The sequence below is a fragment of the Schistocerca piceifrons genome, chromosome 4 (assembly GCF_021461385.2).
Source record: "Schistocerca piceifrons isolate TAMUIC-IGC-003096 chromosome 4, iqSchPice1.1, whole genome shotgun sequence".
Lineage (NCBI taxonomy): Eukaryota > Metazoa > Arthropoda > Insecta > Orthoptera > Acrididae > Schistocerca > Schistocerca piceifrons.
In genome coordinates, this window is record NC_060141.1 from 83,329,615 (window position 1) to 83,356,451 (window position 26,837).

At 39.2% G+C, this 26,837-nt stretch overlaps 1 protein-coding gene across 1 annotated transcript in view; it reads left to right on the forward strand.

Moving 5' to 3' along the window:
• LOC124794734 (mediator of RNA polymerase II transcription subunit 23) overlaps positions 1-26,837 on the forward strand; it is a 212,273-nt gene that overhangs the window by 120,081 nt on the left and 65,355 nt on the right. Inside the window, exons 10-14 of the mRNA XM_047258334.1 lie at positions 4,232-4,406; positions 10,365-10,534; positions 17,297-17,460; positions 17,623-17,777; positions 17,880-18,060. Coding sequence (XP_047114290.1) covers positions 4,232-4,406; positions 10,365-10,534; positions 17,297-17,460; positions 17,623-17,777; positions 17,880-18,060 — 845 coding nt within the window. The remainder of the gene's footprint in view (positions 1-4,231; positions 4,407-10,364; positions 10,535-17,296; positions 17,461-17,622; positions 17,778-17,879; positions 18,061-26,837) is intronic.

Here is a 26,837-nt window from a genome sequence, read left to right on the forward strand (position 1 = left end):
TGGAGCGTGAAATGTCAGATCCCTTAATCGGACAGGTAGGTTAGAAAATTTAAAAAGGGAAATGGATAGGTTGAAGTTAGATATAGTGGGAATTAGTGAAGTTCGGTGGCAGGAGGAACAAGACTTCTAGTCAGGTGACTACAGGGTTATAAACACAAAATCAAATAGGGGTAATGCAGGAGTAGGTTAAATAATGAATAGGAAAATAGGAATGCGGGTAAGCTACTACAAACAGCTTAGTGAACGCATTATTGTGGCCAAGATAGATACGAAGCCCACACCTACTGCAGTAGTACAAATTTATATGCCAACTAGCTCTGCAGATGATGAAGAAATTGAAGAAATGTATGATGAAATAAAAGAAATTATTCAGATTGTGAAGGGAGACGAAAATTTAATAGTCATGGGTGACTGGAATTCGAGTGTAGGAAAAGGGAGAGAAGGAAACATAGTAGGTGAATATGGATTGGGGGACAGAAATGAAAGAGGAAGCCGCCTGGTAGAATTTTGCACAGAGCACAACATAATCATAACTAACACTTGGTTTAAGAATCATGAAAGAAGGTTGTATTCATGGAAGAACCCTGGAGATACTAAAAGGTATAAGATAGATTATATAATGGTAAGACAGAGATTTAGGAACCAGGTTTTAAATTGTAAGACATTTCCAGGGGCAGATGTGGACTCAGACCACAATCTATTGGTTATGACCTGTAGATTAAAACTGAAGAAACTGCAAAAAGGTGGGAATTTAAGGAGATGGGACCTGGATAAACTAAAAGAACCAGAGGTTGTACACAGATTCAGGGAGAGCATAAGGGAGCAATTGACAGGAATGGGGGAAATAAATACAGTAGAAGAAGAATGGGTAGCTTTGAGGGATGAAGTAGTGAAGGCAGCACAGGATCAAGTAGGTAAAAAGACGAGGGCTAGTAGAAATCCTTGGGTAACAGAAGAAATATTGAATTTAATTGATGAAAGGAGAAAATATAAAAATGCAGTAAGTGAAACAGGCAAAAAGGAATACAAACGTCTCAAAAGTGAGATCGACAGGAAGTGCAAAATGGCTAAGCAGGGATGGCTATAGGACAAATGTAAGGATGTAGAGGCCTATCTCACTAGGGGTAAGATAGATACTGCCTACAGGAAAATTAAAGAGACCTTTGGAGATAAGAGAACGACTTGTATGAATATCAAGAGCTCAGATGGAAACCCAGTTCTAAGCAAAGAAGGGAAAGCAGAAAGGTGGAAGGAGTATATAGAGGGTCTATACAAGGGCGATGTACTTGAGGACAATATTATGGAAATGGAAGAGGATGTAGATGAAGATGAAATGGGAGATATGATACTGTGTGAAGAGTTTGACAGAGCACTGAAAGACCTGAGTCGAAACAAGGCCCCCGGAGTAGACAACATTCCATTGGAACTACTGACGGCAGTGGGAGAGCCAGTCCTGACAAAACTCTACCATCTGGTGAGCAAGATGTATGAATCAGGCGAAATACCCTCAGACTTCAAGAAGAATATAATAATTCCAATCCCAAAGAAAGCAGGTGTTGACAGATGTGAAAATTACCGAACTATCAGCTCAATAAGTCACAGCTGCAAAATACTAGCACGAATTCTTTACAGACAAATGGAAAAACTAGTAGAAGCCAACCTCGGGGAAGATCAGTTTGGATTCCGTAGAAACACTGGAACACGTGAGGCAATACTGACCTTACGACTTATCTTAGAAGAAAGATTAAGGAAAGGCAGACCTACGTTTCTAGCATTTGTAGACTTAGAGAAAGCTTTTGACAATGTTGACTGGAATACTCTCTTTCAAATTCTAAAGGTGGCAGGGATAAAATACAGGGAGCGAAAGGCTATTTATAATTTGTACAGAAACCAGATGGCAGTTATAAGAGTCGAGGGACATGAAAGGGAAGCAGTGGTTGGGAAGGGAGTAAGACAGGGTTGTGGCCTCCCCCCGATGTTGTTCAATCTGTATATTGAGCAAGCAGTAAAGGAAACAAAAGAAAAATTCGGAGTAGGTATTAAAATTCATGGAGAAGAAATTAAAACTTTGAGGTTCGCCGATGACATTGTAATTCTGTCAGAGACAGCAAAGGACTTGGAAGAGCAGTTGAATGGAATGGACAGTGTCTTGAAAGGAGGATATAAGATGAACATCAACAAAAGCAAAACAAGGATAATGGAATGTAGTCTAATTAAGTCGGGTGATGCTGAGGGAATTAGATTAGGAAATGAGGCACTTAAAGTAGTAAAGGAGTTTTGCTATTTGGGGAGCAAAATAACTGATGATGGTCGAAGTAGAGAGGATATAAAATGTAGGCTGGCAATGGCAAGGAAAGCGTTTCTGAAGAAGAGAAATTTGTTAACATCCAGTATTGATTTAAGTGTCAGGAAGTCATTTCTGAAAGTATTTGTATGGAGTGTAGCCATGTATGGAAGTGAAACATGGACGATGAATAGTTTGGACAAGAAGAGAATAGAAGCTTTCAAAATGTGGTGCTACAGAAGAATGCTGAAGATTAGATGGGTAGATCACATAACTAATGAGGAAGTATTGAATAGGATTGGGGAGAAGAGAAGTTTGTGGCACAACTTGACCAGAAGAAGGGATCGGTTGGTAGGACATGTTCTGAGGCATCAAGGGATCACCAATTTAGTGTTGGAGGGCAGCGTGGAGGGTAAAAATCGTAGAGGGAGACCAAGAGATGAATACACTAAGCAGATTCAGAAGGATGTAGGTTGCAGTAGGTACTGGGAGATGAAAAAGCTCGCACAGGATAGAGTAGCATGAAGAGCTGCATCAAACCAGTCTCAGGACTGAAGACCACAACAACAACAACCACCCTGTAGTCACCTGACCAGAAGTCTTGTTCCTCCTGCTACCGAACTTCACTAATTCCCACTATATCTAACTTTAACCTATCCATTTCCCTTTTTAAATTTTCTAACCTACCTGCCTGATTAAGGGATCTGACATTCCACACTCCGATCCGTAGAACTCCAGTTTTCTTTTTCCTGATAACAACGTCCTCCTGAGTAGTCCTCGCCCGGTGATCTGAATGGGGGACTATTTTACCTCCGGAATATTTTACCCAAGAGGACGCCATCATCATTGAACCATACAGTAAAGCTGCATGCCCTCGGGAAAAATTACAGCTGTAGTTTCCCCTTGCTTTCAGCCATTCGCAGTACCTGCACAGCAAGGCCCGTTTGGTTAGTGTTACAAGGCCAGATCAGTCAAACATCCAGACTGTTGCCCCTCAACTACTGCTGCTGCCCCTCTTCAGCAACCACACGTTTGTCTGAACTCTCAACAGATACCCCTCCGTTGTGGTTGCACCTACGGTACGGCTATCTGTATTGCTGAGGCACACAAGCCTCCCCACCAATGGCAAGGTCCAAGGTTCATGGGGGGCCTCTTTGAGTATGTGTCCATAATCTTAATATGAAATACACAAGTTGCTCTGATAAATTATTCATTCATTACTGGCTCATTTAAAAAGGGGGGGGGGGGGGGCAGCCATTGACACGAAAAGTATCCTGGATGAACACTATGGTGACAGTTGTCTGTTGGAGGGTCCTTCAGTCTGTGAACTGGGTCACCCACATAACTACTGGGAGACTGTGATTTAACACAGAATCAAAGCGACATTGTTGTGTGAAGGAAAAGTATCCCAAGTGTTAGTTTGATACTTACACAAGGCATGAATAATGCTTTCTCTAGTGACATGAACTAAGGAATGAATAAATAGATATCTGACAATTATTCTGTCAACTGTCACTTATTTCAGCATCATGGTCTTATTTTTATGGTAATCATAAATTACCTGCCCGTCCCCCTGAATGATTACTTTTACCACCTTACCTTTACATTTGCATCAGCCATTCATTACATTATTAATTTTATAAAAATTTTCATACGGCTATATGATATTTTTGTACCCCATCTTAGTCTTTTGTTTAATGTTTAGCTTTCACAAAAATTGTGTACTAATAGTTTTTGTATCTACTTATTTTACATCCGAATGTTGTTTTGGTTATTAGTAAAGATTGATCTTTATTTCCCTTCATATATGATTTGAGTGCGCTTAACAACATTGATACATTATGTTTTCTTACCAAATAAAATCCAGAAGTGTCCATTTTCCTGTAATCAAATTTTTGTTTCATTTGTATAATTGTTTCATATTTCATGCATAATTTTGTTTTTCAGGTCAGTTGCTGCCCACTGTTTTTAAATCACATGCTTGGGGAATTTTGTATACTCTATTGGAGATGTTCAGTTATCGTATGCATCACATCCAGCCTCATTACCGTGTTCAGCTGCTGTCTCATCTGCATAGCCTCGCTGCTGTACCTCAGACGAATCAAACTCAGCTTCATCTCTGGTATGAAAGTACTGAAATCCTGATTTTTTTTCTCTCTGTAATATAATCACTCAAAATCTAGACTTGAATTTCATTGCCAATGGCCTGCTATGTATTTGTTGTGATTCTCTTTCACCTATGTGTTTCTGCAACTGCAAATACTCCATTGTCGTGTCATTTACTTGTGATGTCTTCCCCTTAGTTAATTTAATCTTTAAGTTTAGAATGAACATTTTAAATAAGAATGTTCAAAATTCGAGATTTAAACACAGAATCTGCTTACCTGATGCTCAAGCATAAACCGCTATAGCAGAGAGCCACATTAACAAAAAAAAGTTTAATTTCTTGCTTTGATTTGCCTAATTGAAGCCTCGAACTCCAACGTTGTCTGTTTGAATGCAAAATCATAGGACTAATATCATCACAATGTTAATTATAATATTAAGCATTTTATAAAAGGATTTTCAAAACTCAGCAACCAGTTGCACAAAAGAAAATTTATTTCTTTATCGGTTTCAGGCACCTAGTGCTCTTCTTCAGAAAATCAAAATTATCGCATTATTAGTGAGCTTCAAAAATAAGCAGATCTGTGCATCATAGTAGTCTAGTCCCCAGCCACAGCCCCCAGTCACACAATGTGCCTCACACCTCATTTTCATGAAAGCATGGTATGAAGCATGTTGTGCAACAAGGATCTGTGACTTGGAACTACATTACTATGCTGCCTGAAACCAATAAAGAAATAAATTTTCTTTTGTGCGATTGGTTGCTAAATTTTTCAACAATTATACTTATTGTTGCTGTAGATGAGAAAAATATTTGGGATAAAATTTTGTTATGAGTTATATGTAAGTTGGCTACAACATCACACATTAAGGAGTTGGGAGTGCAAAAAAAAAAAAAAGATGTTTACTATGTGCGAGTGAATGAAGTACATAAAATATTCACATATGTGTGACTATGACAAAAAGAACAATGATTATGATGGTACACAAAAATACACTTTGTTTGAAGTTGACTGTTATAATTGTTTCTTCAGAGTGACAGTTAATAAAGCTCTGAAGATGGCATTTTAAGCCAAAAACTGATTAACACAATGAAATTAATACTATAGAACAAAAGCAAACCTTTTATCTGCCATCTCCTCCTCCATATCTCTGTCCGTCTCCTCCTACACCCTCTCCGTCCATCACCTCCTACCCTCACCTCTCCATCTCCTTCCTGTCTCTGTCCATCTCCTCCTTCCCCTCTCTGTGTCCACCTTCTATGTCACCTTGTTTCCAGTCCCCCCCCCCCCCCCCCCCCCCCAAAATTGGTAATTGGTTCGTACCCCTACAGGCAGTAAGTGGTGTGTGTACAAAGTTCAAAGTGGTATGTGTACAAAGTTCAGTTGAAATCGATAAAGTGGTTTGAGAGTAGATGTGAAACATACGCACAAGCATTTTTGTATGTTTAGATTTCCTTTATGTAGGCAGTGGGCAATTATACTGATTATTTCTTTTACAAATTGGATAGTTCCATTGAAGAGTTTCCTGCACCAGTCTGACCACGTGCTCTCTCATTAATCTACATCTGCATGATTACTCTGCAATTCACATTTAAGTGCTTGGCAGAGGGTTCATCGAACCACAATCATACTATCTCTCTACCATTCCACGCCCGAACAGCGCGCGGGAAAAACGAACACCTAAACCTTTCTGTTCGAGCTCTGATTTCTCTTATTTTATTTTGATGATCATTCCTAACTATTTAGGTTGGTCTCAACAAAATATTTTCGCATTTGGAAGAGAAAGTTGGTGACTGAAATTTCATAAATAGATCTCGCCGCGACTAAAACCGTCTTTGCTTTAATGACTTCCATCCCAACTCGTGTATCATATCTGCCACACTCTCTCCCCTATTACGTGATAATACAAAACGAGCTGCCCTTTTTTGCACCCTTTCGATGTCCTCCGTCAATCCCACCTGGTAAGGATCCCACACCGTGCAGCAATATTCTAACAGAGGACGAACGAGTGTAGTGTAAGCTGTCTCTTTAGTGGACTTGTTGCATCTTCTAAGTGTCCTGCCAATGAAACGCAACCTTTGGCTCGCCTTCACCACAATATTATCTATGTGGTCTTTCCAACTGAAGTTGCTCGTAATTTTAACACCCAGGTATTTAATTGAATTGACAGCCTTGAGAATTGTACTATTTGTCGAGTAATCAAATTCCAACGGATTTCTTTTGGAACTCATGTGGATCACCTCACACTTTTCGTTATTTAGCGTCAACTGCCACCTGCCACACCATACAGCAATCTTTTCTAAATCGCTTTGCAACTGATACTGGTCTTCGGATGACCTTACTAGACGGTAAATTACAGCATCATCTGCGAACAACCTAAGAGAACTGCTCAGATTGTCACCCAGGTCATTTATATAGATCAGGAACAGCAGAGGTCCCAGGACGCTTCCCTGGGGACCACCTGATATCACTTCAGTTTTACTCGATGATTTGCCGTCTATTACTATGAACTGTGACCTTCGTGACAGGAAATCACGAATCCAGTCGCACAACTGAGACGATACCCCATAGGCCCGCAGCTTGATTAGAAGTCGTTTGTGAGGAACGGTGTCAAAAGCTTTCCAGAAATCTAGAAATACGGAATCAACTTGAGATCCCCTGTTGATAGCGGCCATTACTTAGTGCGAATAAAGAGCTAGCTGCGTTACACAAGAACGATGTTTTCTGAAACCATGCTGATTACGTATCAATAGATCGTTCCCTTCGAGGTGATTCATAATGTTTGAATACAGTATATGCTCCAAAACCCTACTGCAAACCGACGTCAATGATATAGGTCTGTAGTTCGATGGATTACTCCTACTACCCTTCTTAAACACTGGTGCGACCTGCGCAATTTTCCAATCTGTAGGTACAGATCTATCGGTGAGCGAGCAGTTGTATATGATTGCTAAGTAGGGAGCTATTGTATCAGCGTAATCTGAAAAGAACCTAATCGGTATACAATCTGGACCTGAAGACTTGCCCGTATCAAGCGATTTGAGTTGCTTCGCAACCCCTAAGGTATCTACTTCTAAGAAACTCATGCTAGCAGCTGTTCGTGTTTCAAATTCTGGAATATTCCATTCGTCTTCCCTGGTGAAGGAATTTCAGAAAACTGCTTTCAATAACTCCGCTTTAGCGGCACAGTCGTCGGTAACAGTACTATCGGCACTGTGCAGCGAAGGTATTGACTGCGTCTTGCCGCTTGTGTACTTTACATACAACCAGAATTTCTTCAGATTTTCTACCAAATTTCGAGTCAATGTTTCGTTGTGGAACCTATTAAAGGCATCTTACATTGAAGTCCGTGCCAAATTTCGCGCATCTGTAAATTTTAGCCAATCTTCGGGATTTTGCGTTCTTCTGAACTTCGCATGCTTTTCCCGTTGCCTCTGCAACAGCGTTCGGACCTGTTTTGTGTACCATGGGGGATCAGTTCCATCTCTTACCAAATTATGAGGTATGAATCTCTCAATTGCTGTTGCTACTATATCTTTGAATTTGAGCCATATCTAGTCTACATTTGCATAGTTAGTTCGGAAGGAATGGAGATTGTCTCTTAGGAAGGCTTCTAGTGACACTTTATCCACTTTTTTAAATAAAATTATTTTGCGTTTGTTTCTCATGGATTTGGAAGAAATGGTATTGAGCCTAGCTACAACGACCTTGTGATCACTAATCCCTGTATCAGTCATGATGCTCTCTATTAGCTCTGTATTGTTTGTGGCTAAGAGGTCAAGTGTGTTTTCGCAACCGTTTACAATTCGCGTGGGTTCATGGATTAACTGCTCGAAATAATTTTCGGAGAAAGCATTTAGGACAATCTCGGAAGATGTTTTCTGCCTACCACTGGTTTTGAACAAGTATTTTTGCCAACATATCGAGGGAAGGTTGAAGTCCCCACCAACTATAACCGTATGAGTGGGGTATTTATTTGGTAGGAGACTCAAATTTTCTCTGAACTGTTCAGCAACTATATCATCGGAGTCTGGGGGTCGGTAGAAGGAGCCAATTATTAACTTAGTTCGGCTGTTAAGTATAACCTCCACCAATACCAATTCGCACGGAGTATCTACTTCGACTTCACTGCAAGATAAACCACTACTGACAGACACAAACACTCCACCACCAATTCTGCCTTATCTATCTTTCCTCAACACCGTCTGAGACTTCGTAAAAATTTCTGCAGAACTTATTTCAGGCTTGGCATGGGACATTAAACTCAAATCTTCCTTCCTTCCCTTGTTTGCAAATTATTGTGAAGTTACGGTTTCTAGTTTATAGCCACAACAGACATGAATACGTTAGTGGAAAGTTCTGGTGGGATATATATAATTAAGGAATAGAGGTATCAGTTAACCAAATAGTAGAAACATTCAGTCATCAAATAAGACTGAGAGCATTGCTGACTATCAGATAGCAGTGTAACCCCACAGTTTGTTTGTTTGTACATATGTGTGTACATATAACCTAGCTTCAAAAAGAATTAATCTGAAAGCTACCGAAGTTCTCTGTCTTTATGTGATTGTTGACAGTTCAACACATCTACTTTTTAGTGAGCTGTTTCCTTTACTCTTAAATTAATTACACAACAGATATGTTATTGATGTGAGGGGAAAAAGGAAATTAGTGGCCAATATTTTTGTCATGCTAAACTATTTTCAGGAGCACATTTTTGAAGCAGTTTACATTATTTTTAAAACCCTCTTTTCAGAAAATGGTGTAATATAGAATATCACATGGTTAGTTATGAAATTACTTCATTCAGTAAACATCATCATTTGCAGTTGTAGAGGAATGAGTAAAGATAACCACTGTTTGTATAGTGGAGCTTTTGAGTGGTAGGTACCCACACAAAAGAAACTGCAATATCATAGCTCAGCTATGTTTGTATTGTGACTTTTATGAATGTCATACCTTGAGGGAGAACAAAAGTTCATAACCTGAGTAATCATGTAGCAGTTCTTGCTTTGTTCCTATTGACTGCTCAGTGCCATTGCTGAATGGACAGTCTAGATTTCAGTTCTTTGTAAACTACTGTGCTATATTTGGTGGAATTTGTGTTTACTCTTTGTAGTATGAAAATATGCAGTGTAAATATTGTTGCACATCAGAGATCTTTACGAAATGAGGATTTTTTTTTTTTTTTTTTTTTTTTTTTTCATAAAGTGCCAGGAAGTTCTGTGACAGCATATATAACCTTCACTATTCAAAGGATTGATAAGTTTTTCAACTCCGAGCGAAAGTATATTGTCACTTAAGACAGAAGGAATAGGCTTTCATTGTCAAGAAAAAGTGTATTTTCAGCCGAGAAAAAGTGTATTCTTAACTGGGAAATCTGGGAAAAATCTTTTTTTAACCGTGTATACACCCTGTTAAAGAATATGAAAAGATCATATTTATTGAAACATCCTGGCAGATTAAAACTGTGTGCCCGAAGTTTCATATCAGCGCACACTCCGCTGCAGAGTGAAAATCTCATTCTGGAAACATCCCCCAGGCTGTGGCTAAGCCATGTCTCCGCAATATCCTTTCTTTCAGGAGTGCTAGTTCTGCAAGGTTCGCAGGAGAGCTTCTGTAAAGTTTGAAAGGTAGGAGACGAGGTACTGGCAGAAGTAAAGCTGTGAGTACCGGGCGTGAGTCGTGCTTCAGTAGCTCAGATGGTAGAGCACTTGCCCGCGAAAGGCAAAGGTCCCGAGTTCGAGTCTCGGTCGGGCACACAGTTTTAATCTGCCAGGAAGTTTCATATCAGCGCACACTCCGCTGCAGAGTGAAAATCTCATTCTGGAATCATATTTATTCTCTAAAATTTTGATGGCATTATTAAATTATTGTTTCTCATTGTCTGGTTCGTGCAGTACAATAAATAATTAAGGAATGAAATTGTAAATGAATATTATTTTGAATGTAGTATTTCTCTTTGTTGTTAGTGTTGAGAGCACAGCACTTCGATTGATCACTGGCCTAGGCAGTGCGGAAGTCCAGCCACAGTTGTCTCGCTTTCTTAGTGAACCTAAAACACTGGTGTCTGCAGAATCAGAGGAACTAAATCGTGCCCTGGTTCTCACATTGGCTCGCTCCATGCATGTGACAGGAACAGGTTTGACACTTCACAGTTAACTCCATTTTCAACAAAATTTTCCTTGTGATGAAGCAACTATCTTTTTGTTACCATCATTGCTTTGATGATTCTTAAAAGTTTTATTAGTATCACATTGTAAGTGTATTCTTTTTGTGGGAAAATACTCTAACTTATAAATTGAAATGTTGAACTATGTAATGAAAAACAGATCTCAAGATCATTTGTGAAAATGAAAAAAATTTAAAGCCATGAACGTATCTGGTATTATATTATGGTTCAGGTCTCAGATACACTATAGAAATGAGTAAATTTATGCATAGTGACATGATGTATCATCAGTTGGAAGACTGTATTACCACTCAGTGTGCCAGATTATCAGTTAGATAAGTCACAGCAGAGCTTAACCTATAAACAATCATCAGTCACATTCCTATGACCACATGTATTCATTATGAAGAAAGTCTACAGTCATTTTCCATGTAACAACCTGGAAAAGATCAAAATGGTCTCCCTTTTGTAAGATGCTCACTCACAAAAGTTCACAAAATGATGCACTACTCCTGCCCCCACCCACCCTAAAAAAATAAAAAATAAAAAAAAAATTAACCCCCCCCCCCCTTCTCTCTCTCTCTCTCTCTCTCTCTCTCTCTCTCTCTCTCTCTCTCTCTCTCTCTCACACACACACACACACACACACGCACACACACTTATATGCTTGTGCGGACCCCCCCCCCCCACCCCCACCCTTACACACACACACACACACACACACACACACACACACACACACACACACAGGACTCCACATACTTCCATTATGGAAGTGGTGACTGAGTGATTGTCAGAGTAGATGAGTGAGGATGAGGAAGTATTGGATGTTGGGAGGACAAAAGAAACTGTGTGCCATGGAGAGGGTAAACAGTTGTTGGGGGATTAAAATAGTAAAGATAAAGTGCTTTCAACCATAATGACTTTTCCAGAATGAAGTTAAGCAGTGAAGATTGGTCATGAGTCATGCTTGGGTAGCTCATTCTGTAGAGCCCTTGCCCGCAAAAAGTCAAGGTCACGAGTTTGAGTCTTGGTTCTGGTACACAGTTTTAATCTGCCAGGAAAGTTCTTTAGTTATTGTTGTTAACAATCATAAACTATGTGTATGTGTGTGTGTGTGTGTGTGTGTGTGTGTGTGTGTGTGTGTGTGTGTGTGTAAATGAGAGAGAGAGAGAGAGAGAGAGAGAGGAGAAGAAGGAGTGAGGGGAATCCAAAGTTGGTATGAGAGAGGATTGGGCTACATAATTAGAAGAGACGAAAGAGTGAGGGCAGAGGAGAGGGGTGGAGGTGATCAAGGAGGAGACTAGCTAGGATTAAGGCTAGAGAAATTGTGGGAACAGAGGAGCTACTACAGGCACACTTCTTTTGTACACAATTCATAGGAGCGGCAAAAGGATTGACCAAATAGTTTGAGCATGGACATGGTGTGTTGTGGTCTGCAATATGTTTAGCTATCGAGTGGTCTAATTCGTGATTAGCCACTATTTGGTAGAGGCCATTGATGTCATCTAGCATCTGTGCTTTAGCCACTTGACTGCATTTTAGATGTTTATGGCAGTTAGCCAGCCTTCTATTCACATGGATAAATGTTTTAATGTTGCCAAAATGTGGTTATTAAGCTCCAGCTGCTTGTCCCTAATCTCTCTCATACTTATTATCTGATCTATAGTTGATTGCCATTCTTGAAATCCTTCCTGATAATCTCGAGTGGCAATCTATCCTTTCCATCTTGTTTTTACTCTATCCTGGACTTTCCATTGTCTGATTATAACTATCTGTTCAGTTACCTCAGCTTCATCATCCATATCATTTCCATAATCCAGATATGAGAAACTGTTTTGTAGGTCTTCTGAGTTTTACAGTTTGTATACATGTTGCCCACTTCTAACTACATCAGTTTGCCTCCTTCCGAATATTTACCTTACAACAGGTATTGACTTCATTAATTTTGTCCATTTTTAATGTCATCCAGCAAGTATTTCATATCTTCTTCATCCTCATCCTTGCTATCTTTCCTTTGATGATTCTTCGTTGCAGCCAGTTTTTTTGCAGTGTGTGTCCCAACCAAGATGTTTTTGTCATTATTTTCTTTTCCAGTAGTTTTCTATCCTCTCCTGTTCTTAAGGGTACTTGTCCGTTCTTCATTCTGTCAATCCAGTCCACTTTAAGCAGTCTTCTACACAACCAGATTTCGAAACTACCCAACTATATTTCGTCTTTTGTTTTCACTATCCACGATTTTCTGCTGTACAACACTTGGCGAATCTCTTTGTTTTCTGTAGCAGAATTGTTTTTGCCGTCAAGATGCCTTTCATCTTTCTGAAAGCTCATTTGCACATAAATATTCTACTTCTTATTTTCACCACACAGCTTCCATTTTCTGTCATCAAATTTCCAAAGTACTTGAAAGATATTACTTGTTCCAAGGTATTTCTAGCAATGATAGTTTGACAGAACATTCATGATTGCTGAATCATATCACTTAGCTTTTCTTGTAGAGTGTTTTTCCAAATAATCTGTGAGGTGATTCTACATCTGAAAACAAACTGAAGAAGTCCAATGAACATTTGTCCAATTTTCAATTGTTACGGAACTGGAGTGGGTTGAAGACTACACCCACCCGTGAATGAATATGAAGACATATTTGATTATTACTTATCGAAATGCTGTGCAGACACTGTGGCGGACAGAATAATGGTGGGACAGATGACTGATTCATTCTACAAGAGGTGTGGGTTTTCACCAACAGATGGCAGCATTGTGACATCGCAGTGAGATACAACTGCAAGCATGTGCAATTGTGAGTTGGATCAGTGAGCAGTTGTGAGGCCTGTTCTGGCATAATGTCAAGCACCAGCACGTCAGCCAGGAACATTAAAGCAGAGAGGGCTGCGAGACGATGTCAGCCAATAGTACACTGACCGACCCCTCTCTAGGTGACTGAGACAGTAGCATCATCTAGATGAAGAGGACATAAGCGCCATACCGCCTGGCCATGGCCCAGTGGAAGACAAGCCATTTCTATGAAAGCTACAGCCGCAACTTAGGAACTTTATTGTTTCTCTTGTGTTATGAACTGTATACACTAACGAGACTGCTTACGTTTCGTGTTGCCCTTTGCTTGCAACATCTCATTATACATTTTTCAAAGTTAAGTATCATCAATTAGCTTACTGTAATAAAATCTCATTAATATGATTTGCTTGAATTGTTGTCTAGTGATGTGAGAAAGCAGGTTTCCTAGGCACCCTATATTAGATGAGTGGGCAGGACTCAAGAAGGCTGTGTACATGTTATGCCTGAGTGTTGTTTAATCGAGCAGGTCCATTATGCCCTTGAATACCAAAAGGCCGCGTACGTTCACCCACGCAGAATATGCAGACATGTTGTTTGTGTATGGATACCTGCAATTACTGTGCCTGTGCGGCTGTGACAGAGTACCAGAGACACATCTTTGTTCGACAAACCCCCTGTGCCAGGTATTTCCAACAGTTTTTCAAACATTATTTGAATCTGGAACACTATCCAGTGCACACACAACATCAGAATGTGAGGCCATTCGGTCTGTTGAGAAAAGAAAAAACATTATTGCAATGGTTCAACGGAGTCCCACCATCATTATATGGACATTAGCCGTCAGCTCAATATTCCACAAATGGGAGTGTGGTGTATGTTACATTCTGAGAGCTTTTACCCATTCCATATGCATTCTGTGCAACATTTGCATCCAGATGAGTCTCAAAGTAGACAAAAGAGGCTACATTTAGTCACAATGGTATCATGAACATCAACAATTCTCATACATGGGCAATGGAGAACCCACATGACACTAGGGAAACAAGATTCCAAGTTAGGTTCTCAGTGAACATCTGGTGTCATTTGATTGATGACCTGGTGATAGGGCCCATGGGCTGTGTACGCTACAGGGGTGGATACATGTAAAGAACTTGTCACTTGAATCACTGATACTATTGCCCACATTAAAGCCCGCTGAGATGTTGTTCGATGTGCAGCACAACACACCCTCCAACTTGTTGACAAGTGCCTTAAAATGGATGGGGGCTTTTTGAACACCTCGTGTAGTATGGATCTGTCATCTGTCCTACCATTCTTTTGTCCACTCAAGTGCCTACACAGCATTCCAGCGAGTAATGTTCACACTTGCCTTCGATTCATTCATGGATGGGTGTAGTCTTCAACCCACTCCTGTTGCGAAATGATTGAAAATTGGACACATGTTCACAGAACTTTTTCGGTTTATTTTCTTTCACATGTAGAATCACTTCACAAATTGTGTGACATCCTTCCTGGATTACCCTGTATCTAATCTCATTCCATACTCCTTTCCTACTTTTGCAACCCTCTCCTACATAAACTTTGTAACACATCAAAATTAATGAAAGAGGTAACTCTAACCAGATCCAGTTGAATGCTCATCATTCACCTTGCCTTAGTAAATACAGTGAAAAGTTAATTACTGATTTATTGTGCATAATCATAGAAGATTTCTCTATTAATGGCCTCTATCATACTCATATGAATGTTCTTGTATACGTTTCAAGTTTGACTTCAATCTTGTATAAAACCCTGTTTATCCCTATTGATAGCTGTGTAATGTACAATGTGGATGGAAATAATACAGTCACATTTATGTAAATAGGATGTCTGCATTACACTCTGTTATTTAATTTCTGTACAATCTACCAGCTTAACTAATGAATTGTTATATATACTCGGCATAAATTTCTGCTTTGTTTTCTCCGCACTCTTAATGTTTTCAGTTTCTTTAGCAAATTTTCATTGTAACTTTTCACATCAAGACATATGTTTAATTCAGCTCATTCTATCATGTTCTATGTTCTTATCATTGTGTACTTGTAACTCTCACCTTTTATTTAATAGATAGTAGACTACTTCCATTTTATATTTTCCTGTCCTTTGTGTTCTCTTGTAAACTGAATGCAGTTTAGGACTGTCATATCTTCTGATTTTTCTTTATTGTTTTTGGAAGAGTGTGTTTAAGTCACAGATGATGTTGTTCTCAGCAGATTCTGCTAACATATGGCCTCTGTCATTTCTGGTATCATATCTGTTGCTTCCCAATGAAAAAAATTCTTTAAATTTGCATTAAAATCCTCAAATATCAAGCTGTTGCAATATTTGCTGTCATTTATCAGATTCTGTAAGCCTTTTTTTTTAAATTAATTGTCACGCTTCTGATAATCCTTTTATACCCCATTTGGTGTTGTAAAATTACTCTTTTGACTCCACAAATATTTCTGTTTTAGCTGTCCATATTTTTGTCTATTTAGCCAAACACCAGTTGGCAAGATGTAGATGCGGAAATATCTGGGTATGCCCCAAGGCCTGAGGCCATTGCCTGCGGTCTCTGAGTCCACTACTCACAATTTTCTTTCTTCTTCTTCTTCTTCTCTCTCTCTCTCTCTCTCTCTCTCTCTCTCTCTCTCTCTCTCTCTCATTTCCATTATTGGTTCCTTTATTTACTTTCCATAGATCTTCAAGAGTGAACTGACACAGAGAAATAGGGTTATTCTTAATGTCTTGGGCTTGGTTGCAACCACAAAGGCTGTTGTCCAGTCTTGCTAAGTTGGTTAATGGCAATAGGCCCATCCTCTTGAAGTGTGTACTAGCTTGCAGGTTCCATGCTAAGCTGTGACACAAACATTGTCCTTGATTTGCTGTGTGGTACAGTGAATATTACGTTAAGAAATACTACAACCAGCCACTTTTTTATGTTATTTTATTTACACGAATAGTACGCATAATAAAATGTAAGTTCATCTAACAAGTAATTATATAGATTGCGAAGTATAGTAATTTTAAAAAATTGATATTTTGCACAGGGTAACTGGAGAATCCAAATTGCGGTTGATGTTTCTAACACTGTGCTAATTGAAGATTCAAATGTATATCATGCCAGTTGAAGATGGGTGGAAGACCAAAACTGGTATTGCTATAAATAAAAGTACATAAAGTAGCTGGTTACTGTCTTTCTTAAAGTAATATAATCCACAGTCAAGGAGCTCAACAACCACTGAAATTGATAAATTAATCTGTACACTGAATGTGTTCTTTGCTCCATGTGCGACATATCCCCCGTCAATCATGTACTTGAATTTCTCACTGTTTTGATGAGCTGCTTGCTGCAGTGTTGGAGCAGAAGTACTCATGCTCTGTGCAGCCTGTATAAAGGTGGGGGTCTTAATGCAGCCATTTGTTATGTGCCATGTTTCAGTCAAGAGAGCAATATATGTAACTCTTGCAGTTAAAAATAACTGCACAAGAATAAAAAAAACTTTGACTCTGTGAATTGTCATTAAGTATATGTGAAGCAGGTTTGCATGTAAGTATTTTGTGCCTATTTTTCCTCACATTGTACAAGATACTTTAAAAGATTATGATAATAACAACATAAGCAAACACAGTAAAATATTTTATCCCTGAAATTGAAGATACTTATTGTAGTGATTTGACGTATGTTAATGATTTTGCCTGCTAGTCGCAAGTCAATGAAAGAAATTGTCACAAGATAGCAGAATAGACATATGAATATATTGTGTAGATCAGTACTGAGAAGAACTTGTTAACCCAGCAAAACCATTTATAGTTTCTGGTTGTGTGTGTGTGTGTGTGTGTGTGTGTGTGTGTGTGTGTGTGTTTTTTAATTAGTGTGCATCCATTTATACATGTAATTTTTTTTCTCCTTAAAAGGATCAGAGACGTTATCTGGTACTTGGTGCAAAGATATTCTGAATACCATAATACAGAATACTTCGCACACTTGGGCCAACCATACACTACAGTGCTTCCCACCAGTGCTGAATGAATTTTTCCAGCAAAATAATGCACCCCTGGAAAACAAGCCATTACTAAAGGTATAATTATTGTTGATCATGGAGGAATGGTGAATAGCAGTCTATCTCAATTCTTATTGTTGTTATTCCATTCTGAATTTTCGGTTTTGTTGTTTATTTTTGATAGAATAACTTTGCATGCAATGAACTGCTTTCTTATAACATTATTTTTGTGTTTCAAAGAAAGCTGTTGAGGAAGAGTATAGAAATTGGACATCAATGAATAATGAAAATGACATTATTGCTCATTTTTCTGTGCCGGGAACTCCTACTCTTTTTCTTTGTCTTCTTTGGAAGATGATATTAGAGACAGATCGTATTAGCACAATTGCATACAAGTAAGTAGCCACAATGTAATTCTGTTTCCTCAAACCTTCTAAACCCATGTCTACTACCAGATGGTACATTACAAACAAAAATTTTTCTGTTGCTCTCTGAAGGATACTAGAGCGAATTGGCGCAAGAGCACTGTCAGCACACATTCGTAAATTTTGTGATTATCTCGTCTATGAGTTTGCTAACTCAGGAGGTGGCCAGCATGTGAATAAGTGTGTTGATGCCATCAATGACATGATATGGAAGTACAACATCGTTACAATTGATCGGCTCGTTCTTTGTTTGGTAAGTTGAGTCATTCATTCATACATTGTATTACATAGCATTACTAAGGAAAATCTACTGGGTTGTAAAATGAGCCAAGAATCTATTAAATATAAGATTGTCATCAACTCCATCTGTTGCTCCACTAGTCTTATAAGTCAGTGGTTGGTCCACAGACACAGAGAATTGTAACAGTCAGATAATCATTTGTAGCTTCTAAGCATTCATTCTACTAAGAGCTTTAGACACTAAAATGCCCACCTGTGTGGCCACAGCACTGCATACAGGAATTGTCATCATCATCATAATAATTGTTAGTATTTTTTATAGACTTTGGAAAGGGGGGGGGGGGAGAGAGAGAGAGAGAGAGAGAGAGAGAGAGAGAGAGAGGGAGAGAGAGGGAGAGAGAGATAGAGAGAGAGAGGGAGGGAGGGAGGGAGGGAGGGAGTGAGTGAGTGAGCGAGTGAGTTATCTTTCCACCTATATTATTCAGATTATGTTTTTATTTATTAATTGTAAGTCATTTTGACAGTTTCATTTATTTCCTAATTTATGTGTGTTCGTAGTGTTACTGTCAGTTTGAAATAAATGATAAAGTACGAAAGGGGATTGTATTCTCAACTGGCAATTGCACAAGAAGCTCAACAGCAGACTCATAAGTATACCACATACAGGGTGGTGATTCTTCTGGAAAACTTGGAAATCTCAGGGAGTTACATTTTGCCTGAAAAATCAGGGAGATCTCATGGAATTTCATAAAATCTCAGGAAATTCTCTGTTTTTTTTTTAACATGGTATTGAAATTTAATTTCCTTTGAGTTTTATAAATCATAAATTTTAAGATGCTTAATATTTCAAAGGGTGTTAAGTATGCAAATATTATTTCATATAAATTATTGATGTTTAAAAACTACAGTTAAACTACTACTTAAGGCTAGTATACCTTAGCTGAGAGGAAAGGGAAGTAATTATTGTGGTATCCTCCACCCACTGTTAATTTATCCGGAGTTTCTTATGACATCATCTTCCTCCCCATACCTGGAATTCTCAGGGAATGATGATGATGATGATGATGATGATAATAATAGTAATAATAATTTTTTTTCCAAGTTTGAGTAGTCACACTGGTATAATTTCGGTACATTTCAGTTTCTATAAAATGGAAATTCCCTTAACTAGCCAATTCTTATGTTCAGGAGATGAAATCCCAGTATTGACTTTAGAAAAATCTTTTCCCGGTTTTTGGAACTATTAATTCTTTCCTGGAAAGAGTGATAGATGGGGGAAAATTAAAAAGGATATATAGGACACTCAGATCCCATGATGAGGGCAGAAAGGAGGTGCAGGACACTCATACCTCATGATGAGAGGGACACACCAGTTGTGAGGACAAGTAAGGGGAGGCCAATGCATGGAAAGGATCATTTTGACAAACAGGAGAGCTTCGAAAACAATTGTGAAGACTGGGGCTCAGTTTCCTATCCGGCTATGCAATTTTGTTCTGTCTAATGACTTTGTGAGGGCTGGAGTTAAAACACAAAGAACTGTCAAACATGGTACTCATTATCTGAAGAGACAGCAGCACGTTGGTAGGGTCTGCGAAAATTCTGACTTTGCGATAAATGCGAAATTGATTCAAATTCTGCCTAAAAATAAGACAATGTGAAATTACTTAATAGACTCTGTTTCATAGTGAATTGTATCCAGATGAACTATTGCCAGAGATAGTTTCAAAAAGCTTTATTTTCTGCATATAAATATCGAAAATGTAACCAATTTTCAGTTACTGGTATTGAACATGATCTGGTGAAGCCTAATTTGGAAAGATAATGTGCGTAAGAACTTGTTTGGATAATGAAAAGTGTACGAATGCAACAGTATATCAATCTGCTCTGTGAACTGGTTCCATGCCAGTTGTGGGCACTTGAATGGTCTGTTTAAGATAAACACTGCATAATTCAACGTAGTGCTCCGCCATGGGACCTAGCATTTTGTAACAAAGAAACATTTATGTTTGTTCGTTAACTAAAGCTCAAGAGATGGTATAATGCAGGCACTTTCAACATGGCAAACTAGATGATGGATATTTCAAACTGTGGTAGCATCGGATACTGCTAGATCGGGCCTGAAGTACATTGTTAACAGTACTCTTCTAACCTAACAAGCAGGCGCATGATAACCATTCCTGAGTGCATTGTGTTGTGTGTTGCTCATTCTTTTCTTTTCTTTATTTTGAAATAAGTGAAGCAATTAATCCGGGTTCGTCACAGATTTCGGTTGCAACCCTTACAACAAAAGAAGAGATCAGTGATCCCTGTGACAATTTGTCAGTTCTGCTATAGGCTGCTGCCCAGCAAAAGGGAGATAGGGCTTGTTTTGCCACACCACTCCTCTCCAATCTGGTGGCCAAAATTCTAGTTTGTTTACATTTGCAGCCATCTGCCACCATAGCCTATAGTACCCGCACTCTGCGCTATAGCGATTGGGGGCAAAAAAAATCTGTAATATTTTTTACTGTGCTGAAATTTTTTCCCCATATGTTCAATTCTACTTTACACAACCTGCCTTGTCAGTTCTGTCTGTAGCATTTTCAGGCATGGATCGCACGGCTATGAGTGCCCGCAGAAGGTTGAAATTGATATTTTGCAGATTTTGTAATCATTGAATTGGGCTGGAAAAGACAAATAATGTCCAGAAACACCTTTAATGGGAGATGCATTCAGTTCATTGGCGGGAAAATACTGCTGCTTTTCAACAGATCTATTTTTTTGAAAACTCAAAAAAACAAAGTCCATTTGGGAGGAAAAAAAGGTGATGAAATTTTTGCAAAAGCAAACATTCCAATCACAGAGTTCCCAGTCAGCATTTTTTTTAATTGTCAATCTCAAAGAACTTATCTTCACCTTTAAATTTGTGCATAAAAAAATAATAATAATTTTTAAAAAATCAACTAAAATATATTTTAATTTTGCCAAAAGTAGATGCTACATTTTCCGGTCCTGCACATAGTCTTTTAGTTTTGTGTGGTGTGTGGTCCATGACTGATTGAGAGGTTGGCTGCGGTAATGCCCTCTGTAGCTATGGTGTTTCCGTCAGCTGTGATGTATTGTTGAGATCAGTACCCACTGATATTACACCCCACTAATCCCCAATAAACTCGTCCCACAAAACAGCCAAATAGGCTTTGAAACACTCAGCTGATGCTTACTTTGGGCCATAAATGGAAAGGAAGTGGTTAGTTGTCTGTTATGTTCACCATGAAGTCTTGAGATGGCACCCACTATCTAAGGTAGGTGACATCCTGCTTGCCTGGTCAGGGTTGGAATTGGTGGTGTCCACGTTGGTGCTGGCTAGCCTCGTTGGTTCACCAGCTGGTGTTGGCATGTCAGTATCTGTGAAATCCTCAACAGCATGGTGCAGCTGGAGGAGCCAAAGGACCCAGTTGAGATTTCCGTCTGTACTGAAGGGCTAGGTCACTAGGGGGTATGACATCAGTACACACTGTACGGTGCGATGCATTATGTACTGTGATGTTTATGCCTCCAGTGGTCCACCTGGAGCCAATTGTCCATGTATACACATGCTAGAATCAGGAGCATATGACGACGTGATACAGTATATGAACGAATTGAATGGGCAATTCAGTATGTAAAATGTCAGGAAAATATAATAATCTTGGAGAATTGAAAGAGTCTAGTAGGTAATTGAATGGGTAATTCAGTATGTAAAGTGTCAGGAAAATATAATAATCTTGGAGAATTGAAAGAGTCTAGCAAGGGAGGTAATGGAAACCAGATTTGCAGAAGACTATGAGTTAGCTAAGAGGAGTGTGAGAGCAGAATTACATGAAGTGTCAGGGGAAATGAAGGTAGAAGGTAATGGGATACTCAAATATTGAGGAATAATGTGCATTTAAAGTTCCCTGAGGTTGTAGGTACTGTGATAATAAATACAGTTGGCATTTCAGTTGAGGAGGAATAAACATTACTAAAAAGGACAGTCACAGAATTTGGACACACAAATATAGATGTAATAAAGGTAATTCTGAAGCAATCTTAACAGAGGAAATATGAAGCTGAATCAAATATATATACAGGATTTTTGTTCCTGAGTATCAGCAGCTGGTAGGAACAGACCCACATTTGCTAGTACTGTTGAATGGGGCTGTTAAGAGTGGGGAGAGCTGGCCGTTACATACTTCCAACTGCTTCGGCACTAATGCTCAGGATGTCAGAGGAACAGGTGCACCCCTCCACAGCACAACACATTAAAATAAAATTTCTTGCTTGTAAAGGAGTTCAAGCGATGAAATTTTCCAGAGTTTGACTGCGCAGTTTGGTGATCAAACATTGTCAAGGACTTGCGTGTTCACCTAGCATAAAGGGTTCAAGAAACGATGAGAATGTGTGGAAAATCAGTAACACAATCGCCATATTCGCATCAGCATTACAGTTAAAAGCTTTGATGTGGTTCAAGAACTTCTTGAAAGCAGTTGCTGGGCATGAGTATCAGAAATTGCAGAACAGATCAGAATATGTTTTGGGAGCTGTTAAAAGACCATTACAAATGATTTACAGTTCTGTAAATTGTGTTCCAGATGAATTCTCAAGCTTTCTGACTGAAAATCAGAAGCTGAGACATTTAGAGATCTGTCTGAGGCTTACAGCAGGGTTTGCAAAAGAAAGTGATGCATTTTTTAGTCAGATTGTCACCTGTGACAAAATGTGAATCCACCACTACACTCCCAAATCCAAACAAGCCAGTAAGGAGTGGCAGAGGAAAGGGGAGGAAGCCCCAGTGAAAGCCAATACTCGACTCTAAGCTGGCCAGGTTCCTTCAACTGTTTTTTTTTCTACTGCCGAGGCATTTTGATCATTGATTTATTTGCATGAGAAACCCGCAATCAATGCTGCAAGCTGTTGAAGAAGGTGGGGGATGCATATTGCCACAAAAGATGAGACCAGTCAATTTGGCATGTCATCCTCCTCCATGACAATGCCAGGTGCCATACTGTACCTCTAATAGTCTCCAAACTGGAGGAAATACACTGGACTCAACTTGATCACCCTCCTTACAGACTGGACCTATCACTCTGCGATTTCTATTTTTGTGGCCTGCTGAAAGAAGCTCTAGGAGGGCACTGATTCAAGTTGGCGAGGCCATGGAGGAATTTGTGTGCAGTTGGCTCCTGACGCAGTCAACTTCATTCTATGATACTGTGATAAAAAACCTTCTTTCTCATTGGGAAAAATGTATTTCTACAGTGGAAAACTATGTAGAAAATAAACAGTAATTGCCTTACTGCCTTTTGTTTTAAAATAAAGTGTGTTTTTTTTATTTTTTTTTAAGAACATAAAAACCCATTTATATTTGATTCACCTTCGTACTTCAGTTGATTGACAACAAAAGGAATTGTTGTATCTATCGGTGTCACAAAATGCGTGAGCACTCTAGAACACATCAAACTCTACAGAAAGATTAAAATATAAGTTTGTTTTTGATATATACAATATTTACTATACGTAACTTTGTACCCTGTAGTCTCTCTCTCTCTCTCTCTCTCTCTCTCTCTCTCTCTCTCTCTCTCTCTCTCTCTCTCTCTCTCATTCTCATTCTCCTCTTTTTCCACCAGTACCAGATATCAGTATTCACTAGGAGTCCGAGCAGCAGTAGCATCTTTATTGGTTTGTAAAGCCTCACTTCACTATTATCTGTGGCTCAGAGTGATCTAAGTGTAGTCTGAGGATAATTTTAAGGAAATTCTGAGCAGAGCTCTGAGTGCAGCAGCTTAAAAAGTTGCCCGGACCAATCACAGTTGCCGTCTGTGAGGTGATGCCAATTCAACGCACTCTGGTGACACTGCCATTGTGTAATGTGGGTGCGGGCAATGCTGTGATGGGGTTCTGATACATGCTGCTGCTGGTGGAGTTGGCTGTGGCTCAATGTTAGAAGACACAAATGACCCTGTGTCCTGACATTAATCATGCAGACCATTGGGAACATATGCCAAAAAACTAGAGGTAAGGTGTTCATCCAATGCACAGGTTGGTGTGGGTTTGGCGCTGCAGTGGAAACCAAAGACTGATATCAGGCTCTATGTCCTTGACCGACATTGCTGTAAATGATGATGGGACTGTGGAGGCAGCAGTGGCTGCATAGGTGGACAGGGGTTGACCTCCATGGGAGGTTCGTTTGACGACCTTTGCACCCAAATGTTAGGCACTATCAAGGGCAGCTCGTGTGTGGCAGGCAATGTTTCTGAAAGATGAAAGTCTACGACAGGATGATGATAATCATGAAAACATAGATGATTTTGGTGCTATTGGTGGGTGCCTGATTTGCATGTACCATCTTCTGACTGATGACACCAGTGTCCCAGTTGTGAGTCTTGTTAAAGGCACAATACAAAGCTTGTGAAATGCAGAATAGAAAGCTTTATCCTTCATGCAAAACAAGGTTCCAGAATTGATGATTGAAGCAGGCTGTCTAAGATGAAATAGATGCAGTAGAGTGTGGAGACAACAATCATGTAATAATTCTGTCAGTGAAATGTTAAAAGACAGAGTGTGGTTGGTGCAACATTTTGCCTGGAAAGGGAAGCACGAATTTTGCTCAACTGAGCTTCCAAGTTGCGAATGAAACATTCAGCTTCACTATTCGATTTAGGAGAGAATGAAGCCAATCAGATATGATGAATGCCATTATGTTGGCAAACATTTTGAAATTACAAGAAAGAAATCAGCAGATTGTTCTCCAAAACAATTGTTTGTGTCAAATTGTCTAAACAAAATACAGAAATGAATGCTTTTATAGTGCTGAAGCTAGTTGTTGAATTCATTGAAATAACAAATGGATACTGTAGTGTTACCTGCCATTGAGGCAAATGACGTTTCCTACTCCCTATTTATGATAAGGAAAGATGATCACAACAAAATAATGAAGTAATATTAGATAGGGAAAAAGTCGCAAAACACTTACATTTTTTCCCGTTTGTGCAGAGTTGAACCAAGAGGTGTACAGGTTGAGTAATCGGCAAGTCATGACGGTGAGTAAGCATCTTCACTTGCTGTGGGTGGGTGCTTTTATGTTTTCACGTCATAGCTCTTTGGGGTCTTGACTGTCAAGGAGATCGACACCCTCTCCAAGAATGTAAACAGCAACAAACAAAGGAAACTCTAAAATGAAATGTTGCTTACTTACGAACTACTTTTTGCTGAGTCTTTGAGGTGGATGTTATGTTTGAATTAAGTTGTATCTGCTCCAAGCTGCATAGTAATTGTAATCTGTACACCCACCGAAACCAATACAAGGCAGTCAATGATGAAATGTTGATGTCATTTTGTAATTAGAGTAGATATTGTTTTTCCTTACACTAACAACAGCTGCAAAGGGTACACAATTCTAGAGAGATACTGCTTTCCATGATCTCCACATAAAGAAGATAATTAACAGTGACCAAGTTAAACTAAAGGTAAAAAACACACGATACATCAGGTGAAGGATCAAATGCGAATGTTCTGATTCAGCACCAAACACATAAGAAGAGTGTCAAAACACCTCAATACCTAGTGTATGCACCAGTTACAGTCAGCTACCACCACTATCAAAATTACTGTGGATGCATTACCAAGAACCGTCAGATCCAGGCCAATTGAAAAATTCCTGGTGCGGCACTGCCTAGTCATCTGCGCAAGTTGAGAGTGGGCGGTCATCTGTTCTACATGCTTGTCAAGCCTGTGCCATGTACAATGCTGGCCCACTAACTGCTTTGTTCTAATGATTCCTCAATGTCCTCTACATAATGGTTTGAAAATATGTTGCTGTAACAATGTGGGAATCGTGACTCAAGTTTGGTCATTAGACGTATGCAATAAAATTACACTCTTCTGAAGAGTGCATTGCACATGATATTTGCATACTGCTGCACCTGAAAATTGCCTTGGATTACAGTCTAACCCATCCAAATGTAATACTTAAGCAATCATAGAGACTGATCCCATTGAGTAGTGTATGCAATCTACTGACAATCGATGGGAAGAGCTTGTAATGTCTGCAAATCAGATTGATCACTGTGAAGACAAGACAGTTCTGATGCATCAAATTCCACATTATTTCTCATAGGTAAGCAAGACAGAGTGTCAGCATTTGCAAGCTGTTCTGAAGGGTGATAGAAAATTTCATACTGGTATTTTGAAATAAGTAGTGACCAGTTTTGTAGCTTGTACTCTGTACAATCAAGCATGTCTTTTGTTGGTTAAAAAGAGCATGGCTTATGACCTACCATGTGAAAAAAAATTTGTACCATGGAGATACTGATGAAATTTCGTAACAACATGAATGATACGACTTTAACCTACTGTGTATGGACTGGGACATCTATGGATTCATTGCAGGTGGCACAGGCAGGCAGTCCTGTGAAGTACTTTTGAACATGCTTTGCAACAACTATCCTGAACTCCTAGTTCAACAGCCCATATGCAGTGGAAATATATTAGACTTTGTAGCTACAAAGCTACTGTATCGACTGTGTCAGTGAAGAGAAAGGGATTAGTGATCATAATGTCATCATAGCGACAATGGTTACCCAAGTTTATAAATCCACTAAAAAGGCTAGGAGAGTAGTTTTACTAAAAAGAGCAGATAAATAGCTGTTAGCATCCCACTTAGACAATGAATGGACATCATTTAGGTCCAACATGACGGACGTAGAGGAATTATGGGCAAAATTTAAATGGACTGTAAATCACAGCATGTGCCAAGTAAGTGGATTAATGATGAAAGGATCAACTGTGGTTTAG